This window comes from Anser brachyrhynchus (genome assembly GCF_964034855.1).
Source record: "Anser brachyrhynchus genome assembly, chromosome: 6".
Taxonomy (NCBI): Eukaryota; Metazoa; Chordata; class Aves; order Anseriformes; family Anatidae; genus Anser; species Anser brachyrhynchus.
Genome location: NC_137700.1, coordinates 35,278,287 through 35,291,745, shown reverse-complemented (window position 1 = coordinate 35,291,745; position 13,459 = coordinate 35,278,287). Strand labels below are relative to the sequence as shown.

General features: G+C 38.6%; 1 protein-coding gene across 2 annotated transcripts; it reads left to right on the top strand.

The window, feature by feature from the left end:
* The first annotated feature begins 10 nt into the window (after positions 1–10).
* On the top strand, positions 11–10,715 carry ZDHHC6 (zDHHC palmitoyltransferase 6). 2 transcript variants are annotated; one of them, XM_080598002.1, is made up of 10 exons: positions 11–386; positions 1,559–1,650; positions 3,713–3,872; positions 4,948–5,109; positions 5,745–5,798; positions 7,256–7,423; positions 7,714–7,755; positions 8,144–8,198; positions 8,376–8,419; positions 10,150–10,715. In XM_080598002.1, the coding sequence occupies exons 1-10, from the start codon at positions 138–140 to the stop codon at positions 10,156–10,158; spliced, it is 1,035 nt and encodes a 344-aa protein (XP_080454128.1). In that variant the 5' UTR covers positions 11–137; the 3' UTR covers positions 10,159–10,715. The 2 variants fall into 2 exon arrangements, with proteins under 2 accessions (XP_080454128.1, XP_080454127.1); XM_080598001.1 differs by having other exon boundaries at positions 8,144–8,289.
* Positions 10,716–13,459: the final 2,744 nt, after the last annotated feature.

Here is a 13,459-nt window from a genome sequence, read left to right as displayed (position 1 = left end):
AGGCCGGGCGGGGCGGGGCCGAGGCCCGGCGCTTCCCTTTCCCTTCCCTCCCCTCCGTCTCCCTCAGCGGCCGCCGGGGCCATGGGCGGCGGGGCGGCAGCGACGGCGGCGGCGGCGGGCGGGCGGCGGTAGCGGCCATGGGCGGCCCGGGGGGGCTGCGGCAGGCGCGGCGGCTGTGCCACTGGGGGCCGCTGGTGGCCCTGGCCGTGGTGGCCGTGTGCTCCGCCACCGCCATGGCGGACGCCGCGCTGTGGTACTGGCCCCTGGACACCGCCGGGGGAAGCGTCAACTTCGTCGTGCTCCTCAACTGGACCGTCATGATCCTCTACAACTACTTCAGCGCCATGTTCGTCGGCCCCGGGTACGTCCCGCTGGGGTGGACGCCGGTAAGAGCTGCCTCGCTGCGGGGCTGGGGACGGGGGGGCAGGGGAGGGGCAGGGGAAGCGGGGGGAGGGCTGGGGAAGCCCCATGTCGCGCCTTTGTCGCGACTTGTCTTAGGAACTGGAGCTTCAGGGTTCTCTGCACACTCATGCGGGTGCTGGGGGGGTGCAGACTTCACCGCCGGTAACGCGGACTTCATTCAGTGAATTTAACGTGAGCCAGCAAATTATGTGTTTGGCTAACGAGCAACACGGGGTTATGATCACAGAATGGCCTGGGTTGGAAGGGACCTCAAAGGGCACCCTGTCCCAACCCCACCAGACCAGGTTGCCCAAAGCCCCATCCAGCCTGGCCTTAAACATCTCCAGGGATGGATCCACAGCTTCTCTTGGCAGCCTGTGCCAGTGCCTCACCACCCTATTTGTAAGTCACGGTAGAAATCCTCATTTCCTTTCGTTCAGTAACCTCTCAAAATAGCAGTAGTCAAGGACCAGCGTGATGCAGGCTCAGTATCTCGAGGCAGCTGGCCAAAGCTTGTGTTTCAGTAACACCAAAATTAGGAATAATCACACTTCTGCTCATGAACTAGATCTCAAGACCAAGTGTAGGGAGAAGAGTATCCAAAGGTAGTCCCAGCGGGATAGCTGTCTATTCCACTTTGTGGTGGCAGGGCTTTGCCCAGCATTACTACTTGCTCTCTACAAGTCTCTCTCTCTCTGTAGCTGTCGCACACAAGCGTGTCTGTAAGACAGGGAGACGAGAGTGTGATGAGAGCCAGCTCAACATTAATGTTCTAGCAGCTTGCCTAGACTGGCTCATAGTTGAAAATGAGAGACAAGGCGTACAAACATTTTTTTTAATGATAAAGGCCCCATGCTCTTTTATACTCTCAGTTCACTATGAAACCCCGTTTGCACAATTCCTAATCCTGATTGAAGAATTGTTTATTTATTTTAGCTAGGAGCACTCTCAACAGTGAGAGATGGTTGTATTGATAGCAGACAGATTTTTTTCTTCTTTTTTCCCCCCTCCCACCACCTACCATTAAATAGGGTTGGGTTGTGGAACACACCCTGTCAGAAGAAAGCAAGGATGTATTAGGCTGTGCAAGTGCCAAGATGTGTGTTGCCAGTAGAATTATGAATTCTATCTAATATGCCAATTCTTCTGTTTAAAGGAAAATTCTCAGGATTGCATGTATCTCCAGTACTGTAAAGTATGTCAGTCTTACAAGGCACCACGTTCACACCACTGTCGAAAATGTAACAGGTATTGTCTCTTTAAAATTGCTTTATGTTTGTACTGAAAGCAACTACTGTGCTAGTGATGAACTATTAATCTCCTTCATTCTTTCAGGTCTTGTATATTTTTAAAAGATTTCCTGATGAACACTGTACCTGTTTCAAATATTTCCAGTTGTATGACTTCTGTGTGTTCTTACAGCGTTTTAGTGAAGAAAGATAAGTTTATCTGCCTTTAACATTTTCTTCTTAGTTGAAAATCAATTTCTCTTAAGAACTTGACAGTATTAACAGAATATTTCAGTACTGTTTCAGGGAGGTGAGCCTGTGTAAATACCTAAAAATCTTTCAGTCATTTCTAAGTTCTGAGCCCAAGCATCCTCCTGTTCAGGCAGTAGAAAAGCCTGTTCTGTTATCTTACCAGTTAAAATGTTGATTTGAGTGGAAATTTTGGACTGTTCTTTACGATTTGCTGAAGGTTTTTTTTTCAGGGGGAGTCTCCTTATGAAGTCAAGTCATAAGCTTTTGTGGTTAACTTAAAACATTTGTGCCTTTTTTATGTGTTAATCTTCCAACAGGTCTGTTTAGAGCTAATGTTTCTATGTTTTTATTATAAATAGCTGCACTGAAATTTAGTGCAGCTTGAAAAAAAAAAAGGCAAGACACTTGCACTGTTTGCAGTCTACACTGTAGATGCCTTTAACCTTTTACTGGGCAGGTCCTCCTCTGAAGGACTAACTAGAGAACATGGGAAAAGGGTATTGTAACATGCACATTTGTTTGTTATTTCTATAAATACAAGTTATCCAATCACTGTGCTTTCAGGAAGTAGAGACTGAAACCACAGACCAGGGCTGTCATTTAGCTGCATCATCCCAAGTTTTAAAATTAGTCTTGCTCTGAGTGACAGTCCGTATGCTGAGGAGTTATTTAGAAATGGCAGCAGATTCTGATGATTGTCTCTGCAAAATCAAGTTATTTTAATAATTTATTGTTAGTGAAATAAACCAGAAGAAACTGAAGCACATATCAGCAAAATAATCTGAGACTATTTTAAGAAGTTCCTGCCCCCCCCAGCTGTGGCCAAAATAACTCACTCTGCATGTATTTCTGCATGTATGTTGCAGTGCAGTGAGGTATTTAACATAAATCACCGCAAAGTCTTCTATGGGCTGGCAAGTTTGAATGGATTCAGTTCCTGTGGCCCTCATGAATGGAGTGAGATTTCTAGCCAAGACCCAGGAACTTCTTCAGAAACACTTGTGCTGATGATTGTGACTGCATATTCAAAAACTTGTACAGAGAGCTGAGCATACGCTAACAAAGTGTTAATTTTTTCAAAGGGAGAAACTGAACTCCCTGTTGGGAGTGGGCTATCTTAAAAGATAAATCACATTGGTAGTTCCAAAACAATTAACTTTTAATTTCAGAGGAACTGGATATTTTTGTAATCCAACCCTTTGTTTATCACATACCTTTGGTCTGCAGTTGTAATTAAAAATTGCAATTAGTGAGTTTTACACCTGCTCAGTTAAATCTAGGCAATTTGGTATGTGGATAAATCTTTTATCATTCTTGTTTTTTCACCTGTAAGCTGAAGCAAAATAACTGGCTTAATGTTGGATACAAGGGTGTCTCTAGGGTGCTTACACTAATAAATAGATTTAGGAAAGGACTTAGAGCAGTGTGAGGTCAATACATAGCAATTAATGAAGATTTCAGAGGATCTTCTACCAAAACCAGGAGACGTTTAATGAGAAATCACGCTTCTTTAAGCAAGAAGTCCACATGGGGTTTGACATTTCTTTTATTTTCCTGTGTGCTTATTTAAAAAAAAAAAAAAAGGCAATAAGGAAGGAAGAGTAGGACCTGCAAGTACTTGTTGTTTTGTTTTCTTTCATTCTACAACATGAAATATTATTTTGAATAACAACAGCAAAGGACACTGCTGTGTTGATCTGTCAGAAATTGATGGGTTTAAATTAATGTATGAAGGTTGTAGAAAGCTAGCTGTCCTTTTTTTTAAGCTTTCAAAAAAAAAAACAAACTCATTTGTGTCCTTTATATTAATCAGAATTTATTATTCACAGATGTGTCATGAAGATGGATCACCATTGTCCGTGGATCAACAACTGTTGTGGATACCAGAATCATGCATCTTTTACTCTGTTTCTCTTCTTAGCACCCCTGGGATGCATTCACGCTTCTTTCATATTCGTAATGACTATGTACACTCAGCTTTACAACAGAGTAAGAAAACATAGTTAAGTGCTGAAAATGTTAATTTAAGTTGGATGGATAATTTGTTCCTAGGAGTATGGGACAGTTTGGTTTCCTGAAAAGTCGTATGTGGAATTCCTTGCTATTGTTTCATCATGTACATACTTCTCAAACTGCAGAGAGCACTACAATGTTCATTAATTGGTGAAGGAATCAGAAATATACTTTTTTTTTTTTTCCCCAGTTGCTTGTCATAATCACAGGGAGTTTCCTAGACCTTTGCATTCACTGAAGACTGACACTGAGTAGCACTCTTTATATACATACAAGATGTGTTTTGGCTGGTGCAGAAAGTATCTGCTATTTATTTCCAACACACAAGTTAGATGCTATTTATTTTCTTTTTGCTTGCTGCTTTTTTTTTTTTTCTTTTTAGAACTGTATCACTTTCTTCAAGGAAAAACTAACCTACTTTGTTTTTGGAACCACAAACAAATTACGCTGAATTTCTTTTAAAATGAGAAAACCAAAGCCACAATGAACAAAGCTTGTTCTGGAATACATCCCTCATTCCAGATCCATGGTTGAGATTCTGAGCTTTGATTTCAGCTTTTGCAATTGCAACGAAAAGCTTAAAAACATCAGTGGAGTGTAACAGGTGAAGGCTGTATGCTCTGGTTGCAGGGCAGTAATGTTGAGAACTAGTGCTTGTAAAAGCTTTCAGAGGAAACCTGTAGTGTTTCCATTCAAAATGGGTACTGTGCTACGCACATTTTCTATCCAAAACTGTTCATAATCTAGATTTTGCTGCAGATTTTAGGCTGTGCTTGTGAAACTTGAAAGGCAGTGATTCTGATTTAGCTTTCCATTAGCAAAGGCCTACACATAGCAAAGAATATATATATATGATGAGGAAAAATTGGAACAGGAAAAATACTTTGAACATATAATATAAAATAAAATATATATATATAGTTTTTATTTTCTAACTACTCTGCTTGCATTATAAATCTGTCAGAAGTTGGGCACGTTTATTACGGGTAACCAGTTTTGTTTCAGCAGTTGGCATGTTCTAGAACTGAACGATGCTGTTGTCCTTTTGCAGATATCATTTGGGTGGAGTTCTGTGAAGATTGACATGAGTGCAGCCAAAAGAGATCCTCGAACCAATATTCCCTTTGGACTGTCTGCATTTGCTGCATCTTTATTTGCCTTAGGACTGGCATTAGGAACAACTATTGCCGTTGGTATGCTGTTTATTATCCAGGTAAGCTTATGGGGTCTGTTACAAGGAAGTTAAATGCTGTGAGTTTTTCCTAGCTTGTTGCTGATGTCAGTTGCAGGGCAGAAGCAGAATTGACTTGAGATACGAGCACTTGTTTAGAGCTAATGTAGCTGCATAACTTCTCAAGGTTTTTAAGTTGCTTTCTCCTCCCACCTCTTCTGTTGTTACCACGAATTTTTAATTTTCTTTTTTCTTTCTTTCCTCTTGTCCACTGTATGGGAGAACTTATAGGTGAAAACTCAATGGGAAAAAATAAGTGTTTTAAATTCCGTTCTGGAAAAGGCAAAATACGTGGTATCTCAGGGAGTTATGTCCCTATCCATGAAAACAGGAATAACCACGCCTGATACATTATTTCAAATGTTTGAGATTTTTGGAAGGGAAGAAAAATATACATAAACCGAAATATAACATCCCTCTAAGTGTATAATTCTAGAGGATAGCACTAACATGCATCTATGTTGACTCTTAAATTTGAATATTTTACGTGTTTCAGTTGAGCATGTAAGAGTTGCATTGTTTCAAGTGAATTTAGTTAAATGAAGTTTTCTTTACCTAGCTGATGTATCTCTGCAGAAATCAGTGCTATTTTCATCTAAAGCTTTTATCTATTTTAGATGAAAGTCATTCTGACAAATAAAACTTCAATCGAGTCCTGGATTGAAGAAAAGGTAAGCTTTTATTACAGTATTCTCATTCTGTATTGCTACAAAATTTACTCTCCTTGTCTATTAATTTCTTGTTTCACCCATCTGGATTTAAACCAATGGTGTCATTTCACTTCAACGCTTAGTTAACAACCAGCTTTTCACTTGTTGTCTCTGAAATTTGCCGAAGTAAAGGAGAAATCCTTTAACTGCATAGTTTTTTTTTGTTCTGATTTGTTTTCTTTTTCATGAAAAATCCAGAATGACCCTAAAAACTACTTGCAGGAGTCTTTGCATATCTATTTGGAATATAAGCAGACTTCATCTGAAACTTAAGTTGTCTTTGCCTCTAGTTATGCCTGTCTAGGTCTTTAACTGTCCAGTTTCCTTACCCATTCTAGATAGTCTGTTTTCCCTTGGGATGTTCCTCACTTACTACTTCTCCAATTAATTTTGGGAGTATTTTCCTTCATTTTGAAAAAGTCCTAGAAAACATCAAGATACCTACTCCCATCTCTTTAAATTTCTTGTCAATTTCTATATCTTCAGAGGTTTTCCAACAGTTTTTCAAAAGTAACAGAAGCTAAGTTTAGTGGAAGCACAAGCCGACTTAATGTTTAGAAAATAGCTCAGTGCCACCAGGATATTTTGTATAATACCACAGACATTTGTTATCTTTTTGTCTTTCTCTTGTTCTGCATCAAATTTAACAGGAAGATCTTGAGCCCATATGAGTACCTAGATATTGTAATGCCTTCTCTCTGCACTGAATCTAGCTTAACTGGATCGTAGTCCTGTTAGACCTTTGAGTACTAGCACTCTTACAACTGCCTAATTAAATGTGGAATAATCTGTTGTAATTTTTATTGTCAAATGTAGACCGCTAATATGTCCCTTTGAAGACTGAACACAGACTGTAATATGTGTTCAATAAACATTGCTGCAACAGAGAACAAATTCTTCTTTGACTGTTCCACTAGATGTCACTGTTACTGAAAGAATGAAATACAAATAGAGAAAGTGGGATATTTAAAGCATGTCTGTATATGCATTTCTTTCAGGTGGAATAAACACTAACAGTATTGAATTACGTTTGTGATCATTAAACAAAGAATCCTGAGTTGTGGAAGTCTTTGTATATAACTGAGAAACAGTGAAGAATGAGTCTTTAAAAAAGGCATAAAGTAAAATTAAGGCATGGAGTGGATTAATCAGTGGTATAGCCAGCTGACTTTGTTTTTGAAGAGCAAGTGGGGAAAACAAACAAAATCAGATACACTTCTAAATGCCATGATAGTTGCATTTAATGACAAGTAGTTTTAAAAGCCTGGGTTAGCATGGCAGGAGTTTATTGCTCTTTCCCTCAACCTGTAGGGTTCATGGACCCATACAGTGCATATGGCCTGGCCTTCCTAATATTTGCTGCTCAGATCTAGTTTGTAGGATATTTTTAATGTACTGTATTTCTTTATTATTTCCAGGCCAAAGATAGAATCCAGTACTACCAAACGGGTGAGACCTTTGTCTTTCCTTATGACATGGGAAGTAAATGGAAGAACTTCAAGCAAGTGTTTACATGGTCTGGGATTCCTGAGGGAGATGGCCTGGACTGGCCCGTAAGAGACGGCTGTCATCAGTACAGTTTGACGGTAACTGATCTTCAGTGTTAGCTCAAGTTAATCCTCCCTACTATCCAGTTGTCCGCTTTCCTCTGCAGTAATGTACCATATTTTATAATAACTAAAATAGACTAAGAAATGGGAATTCTGTCAAGTTTTCTGCCATTTTTGATAGACTAAGAAGTTACACTTTTGTGAGTGTTTTTGAATGCTAAATATATTTCTCTGCCTTTAATGGTTTCAATACCTAACTTCATTGTGTTGAATACACAAGTTGTCTTAAACTAAACACTGCCTAAATTTCTATTTGTAATTTGTAGATAGAGCAACTGAAACAGAAAGCAGACAAGCGAGTAAGAAGTGTAAGTATCTGGGATGTTTGTGATCTGAAATGTCACTTTGAGATTTCCGTATTAAATAAATGTAACTAATTACTGATGCTGTTCCTTTTCGTGATTTTTATACCTGGCAATTAAATAAAGACTTGGTGTTTCCACATAAACTGTGCTGCAACCTCTGCTTAAATAAACTTAAAATTTAGCTTTCTTTGCATTTGCTCCCTAGTTTTCAGATAAGAAATGTGATAATAAAGATAACTCTGTGCTTCATTGTTAAGCAGCTAATTTAGACAGCCAGTTGTCATTATACTCAGATCTAATGGGATTCTTGAAATGATTTTTGGTATGAGACTGTCAGCATGGCCATAACTCCTTGCAATAATATATTGCCATGTTTTGTTCAAATTTGTAGGTGCGGTATCGAGCAATAGAAGACTACAGTGGTGTCTGCTGCCCTGTGACTAAAGGTGTTAAAACATTCTTCACGACACCATGTACTGAAGAACCTAGAATTGCACTGAGTAAAGGGGATCTGATTTTAGCCACAAGAGGCTTAAAGTTAGTGGCTCCACAACTTTGTTTGGTTAAAAGAAATATTGAGATGAGTTCTGGCATCTAATTACCTGTTACACTTTCTTCCCCAGACACTGGATGTATGGTGAGAAGATTCATGACTCGGCTGCTGATGGTATGAAACAGTTATTTTCACTTCTATTGTTTACAAGTTGCAAATCAGTTGTATAGCAGTCTAACTGCTGTTAGAAATATGGATGTCATTACGTGTTCAGTTCTCAAGGTGTAGAATGACTGACTTTACTGATGTTAGCTTCTCTACTTTTTAAAACCACATCCACAGGTTTTACTATTTATATCTGGTAGGTCTGTCAGTTTTGATAAATGATAAACATTAAGTGAATTTGTCAGACTGAAATAACATTAATGTCATGGTTTACTCAAGGTTGAGTAGCAAAGGGAATATGTCTTCATAATCAGAGAAATACTGATATTTGAGTATTGGTTATTCTTAAACACATTCAGATTTCCTACCTCAATACCCCGTGTGAGTATAAAGGTTAGGCTTACTCTTTGTCTTAAAAATCAGATGTTAGATTTAGGATCAATTCTAGGGATTTCAACATGTATTACATAATTAGCAAACACAGCTATCAAAGAGAGTTAAAAACTCCTGGTAGTCTATAGAGAGACAGTATCATAGCCACCTGCACTGAAATTTTCACGTTTCTCCTGCTGAGGTCTAAGCTAAAACGTTACCTGACAGACTTTCCATTGAGGGTGCATTGGATTTCGTTGTCTCTTAAAAACAATTGTGAATTCATTGCATGAACATTTATTGTTGACAAAAGAGAGGCAGCCAGCAGTGACTACTTTGAAAGCATCCTTGCTTTTCATGGGAAGTTGGAGACCTCAGTGAGCTAGAAGTGCTTTCAAACACCAAACCTAAACAAGTCAATGAAATGAGTACAGTAATGGCAATTGTACAATACAATGGTAATTGTATTGTGGTGTTCATTTTGAAGATTAGGAGGAGATGATATCTGTGCTAAATAGAATGTCATGTTTTTCTGAATTTCTCATTCAAAGTGAGGTCTGACTGAGGACTAACACTGACATTTTGGAGAACTGGACTTTAAAAATAGGAGGAAATTTGTTAGGAATGTATAGCAAAATTCTATAAATGGGAATACCTAGCTGTACTAAAACAAGATGGAAAAAAAATAATGATTAAGTAGCAGTTCTTCTGATGGGAAAAAAGTAGGCAATCATAATCTTACAATGAGTCAACATTTGCAAAAAAGAAAGCATCTAGCTTCACAAATGTATGAAGTAATCCTTCCATCCCACTCAATATTGTCAGAGACTTGTCTGAAATACTGACACAAGTGAAAGTGTTTACTGTATCTCCAGAAAGAGTAATATCAGCTGTAGAGGGTTGAGAAGAACACAATGAGAATAATCACAGTGCTCAAAATAGACCTAAATGGAAAAGCTGAAAGAATTCCCAGCTGGAGAAGAAAAGTAGATAGTAAAAAGCTAAGGAATGTGCAAACAGCCATTGTTGTAGAGAAGGTTGTTAGCTGCTTCCTGTGTTCCTGGTGCTTAGAAGAGAGTTGTGAACATGAATTGCAGAGAGATTCAAATTAGGTACTAGGAAAACCTTTCTAATAGTAAGGAAAGTTGAGCACTGGGAAAGGAAATATTGGAGATCTTTGAAAACAGGTTAGGCAGTGGGAGAGAATCCATGCATCCCCAGGCAAATACATTAGCAATGACTCAGTTGTGATGCCTTGGAGAAGAGAACATACTAGGTAACCTCTTGATGTCTCTTCCAGTCCTGTGTTTTTCCTAAATAGTGGGTCACATTCTATTCCAAGTTGATGTAACTTTTCATATCTTAAGGTGGAATAAGAGAACGAGGCTGGTTCCCTAGGAAATGTGTGGAAAAATGCCAATATGACTCTGAAATGGATCAACCAGTGGATGGAGAGAAGAAAAACAGATAGCCTTCTCATTTTTTTTAATAAGAAATGGAATTTTTACTTCAGACCACAATCCTTTACTTGAATTTTTCTGTATATTACTTATGCAATGAATATGTTGGGACAAGATTTTCTCCTCTTCACGGCTGAAAGCGTTGGATATGCCTGTGCCATGTTTTGCATTCTTTTAAAATGCTAAATGAAGAAGCCATTCAGTGGATTGCCTTCAAGATGCATCTCTTTTCATCCCAAGTCAGGTTTCTTTTCTTTTTGCCATTTGAATTGCATTCTGAGGAATCATCTTTTAGTTTTTTTCCACAAGTGCATCTGTTGTGATGCGTGATGCATATCTCTTGTATTTTACTTTCTTTGAAACTGCCCCTGAAAAATACAAAATAAACCTCTAATTCAAATTCAAGATAAGATTTGTTACCTGTGACTTTTAATGATGTGAATTATCCACCTCAAATAAATAATACATTCATATTCAGTTGTGGATTTAATTGTTCTTAGAGCTACAAGGACTGACTTATAGGCATGGAAATGCAAACTGATTGGGAAGTACAGATTTCACCTGTTGTTTTTGAAGGTTAGAAAGACTTCAGCTCTTAACATATAAATATTTTGTGTTTTTAATGGCAAAATATTATAGCCAGTTAATCTCTTATACTTCTGATATATGAGCGTTTATCCAAGGGACCGGAGTTGTTGATCCATCTTAGACTGAAAAGAAGCACTATCTTCTAGAGTGAAAACTTTTCTAAGTGTAGTCACTACTAAGTGATGAATATCTTACCTAAAGAGTTTTGTATTTAGCATCTAGTGTGGATTATTAGAAAGAAGACCTTAAAACAGAGTAACTTGTACCAGCTGAAAACTTTCTAAGTGTATCCTAAGTTCTGCAGGTGGTTTTGTTCTCTCAGTTAGACTAGTTCCGGATCACAAGGTGAGAGTTTTTGCAAATGATTGTTCTAAACTAATACCTTGTTTATCTCCACCTGCATGAGTTGTCTCAGGCAGATAAGCATGTCTTAGACAATATTAAGTGTATACAGAAATAACCACATAACAAACAAGCCAGCATTGCAACTATGCTGCTGCGCACAATCTTTACCTCCAGCACCAGTGACTTTTTATTACTTCAGCCTGCTGTGCATTACTGCTGATGGTGAGCCATTGTCTTAGGCTATGTTTCTGAGTTGTGTTAATGAGGAGCTAGCATTCATTTTCAGTAGTTTGAAAGCAGGCTGCTTTCCCGTTAAAGTCAATGCACTTTTATAGAAGCAGGCTGCTTTAGAAGTATAGGAATATATCATACTTCTGGCTTCCCTGCTAGCAAGAGCTGAAAGGCCATAACCTAGCAGAATATAACAAAAGGGTTAATTCTGCACTATTTTGTAATGCGATTGGAAATTAATATGAAGGCCTCCAAACTGCATGGTGTAAAGTCTTAGTCTTGACTGGAGTGTTTTCTGTTTGGTGTTTGTCGAGTCTAGAGCCAAAGAAATATGACAAAATAAGCTTGTCTTCCATCTGAAGAGCTGTCAAGGTTGACTATGCAATGATTAAATAGCTGCTATCTGTATTGACAGGCAGCAATTAATGATTTGAACAAATCGTCAGCACTGCTGACCACTGAGTGTTAGCTATTTGGAGAAGGGGTTGGGGGCAGGAGTGGAATTTATGTGTACTGGTCTGCTTATAGGGACTGAATGTCTTTTTGTGTTTGAAGAACATCTTCAACTGGATTTCAACTTTCACCTGAGCAGAATTTTGCACACCAAGATCACTCCATACTGCACCACAGAATGCCCAGGAGCTTTGCTTCAGAAGCACACTCAGAGTCTGAAATGAACTCTAAAGTGTGTATATATATATTTTTTTTAATGCTTTCAACTTCTTTCCTTATGGCTATAACTTCAGTCCTACCTTGTCCCTTTTGTAGCACAGATAACTGTTGTTTCTACTTACCATTCTAGCACCTTCACTCAGCCAGTGCTTTCCTACAAAGAACCAGCCAAAACAAAATTGCCTACCTCCTGAAGGTGTTTAGAGGTCCTGCAGTGGAAAAAAAAAATGCAAGCTGTCTTTTCAGAGCCGGAAACAACTGTATCAGAGGATGAAATTTAAAGGCAAACCTGTACGGAACTCTCATGGTTACTGATAGTAAAAGAAATCGACAATGAAGGAGTTATTTCCTCCTAAGTAGTCCTGAACAAAAAGCTTCTGATTTTAACAGAGTTTTAGCATCTCCCATATAGTAAGCTTTTTCACATGCGAAGCAGTGGCCAGGAAGAGAAAAGATAATTTAGCAAGCTCGGAAGCCAGGGACGTGCAGGTTATCTAGTCTTTACAATTGACTGCCCTAGCTACTGCATTAGAGAATGATGCTAGAGGTGTCCTGAGAGCATTGATTTAAATAAGGACCTCATTAAAGTGAAATGATGAATTAAGAGTCAATACTTCTGTCCAAATGCTTCCTCTCTGGATAGAGAGGAAAGAATCTAACTAGTTATTATTAAGTGAATTGCAGGCATAGGTGGTGTTCCACAGAGATGGAAAGAAAAGACACTTAACTTGGTGTATTTTTATATACAATTCTTGCAGAATTTGGAGAGTCTAAATCTGGCAATCTACCACTGTAGAAGTAGTTAGCTCTCTTTTTACCTCCAATCTCTTTTATCATTGGAAGAAAGCTGCAGTTACCTGATTGAATTTCACTGTACCTATAGCTGTCCTTAAATCTTTGGTCATTCTGTGCAATAGTGCTTCAAGCCATGTTTAGTTTTCATTAGTTCACAAACAATATCCTGAAATCACTTTTGCATCATTCAATGCAAGCATGCCTAGAGCACTCCTGTTTTCACTTTAAAGCTTTATTCTGGAAGCAGTTCATATGGCAAAATCATCATCAGGAGACCAGACCAATTTACACTTGAGTTGCAATGTTTGATTTGTTATTCAGGCAATGCCGTTACCCATCCAATTCAATCTTTGTAACAGCTAGTAGTAGATGCCACAAACATGAAAAATTTAAAAGTCTGTAGACTGTGAGACTAAGCTTAATAATTTCCTCTAAGAACAGACCAAGTTCAGCAACTGCGGTGTTTCCTGTATCAAAAGAGAAAGCATCATTACTATGTTTGAAAGTGGCCTGTATGGAGTTACTACTTTTTGAGACATAGTGCAGAAACGTAGGCATTCCCCATTCACTACAAAAAGAAGAGATC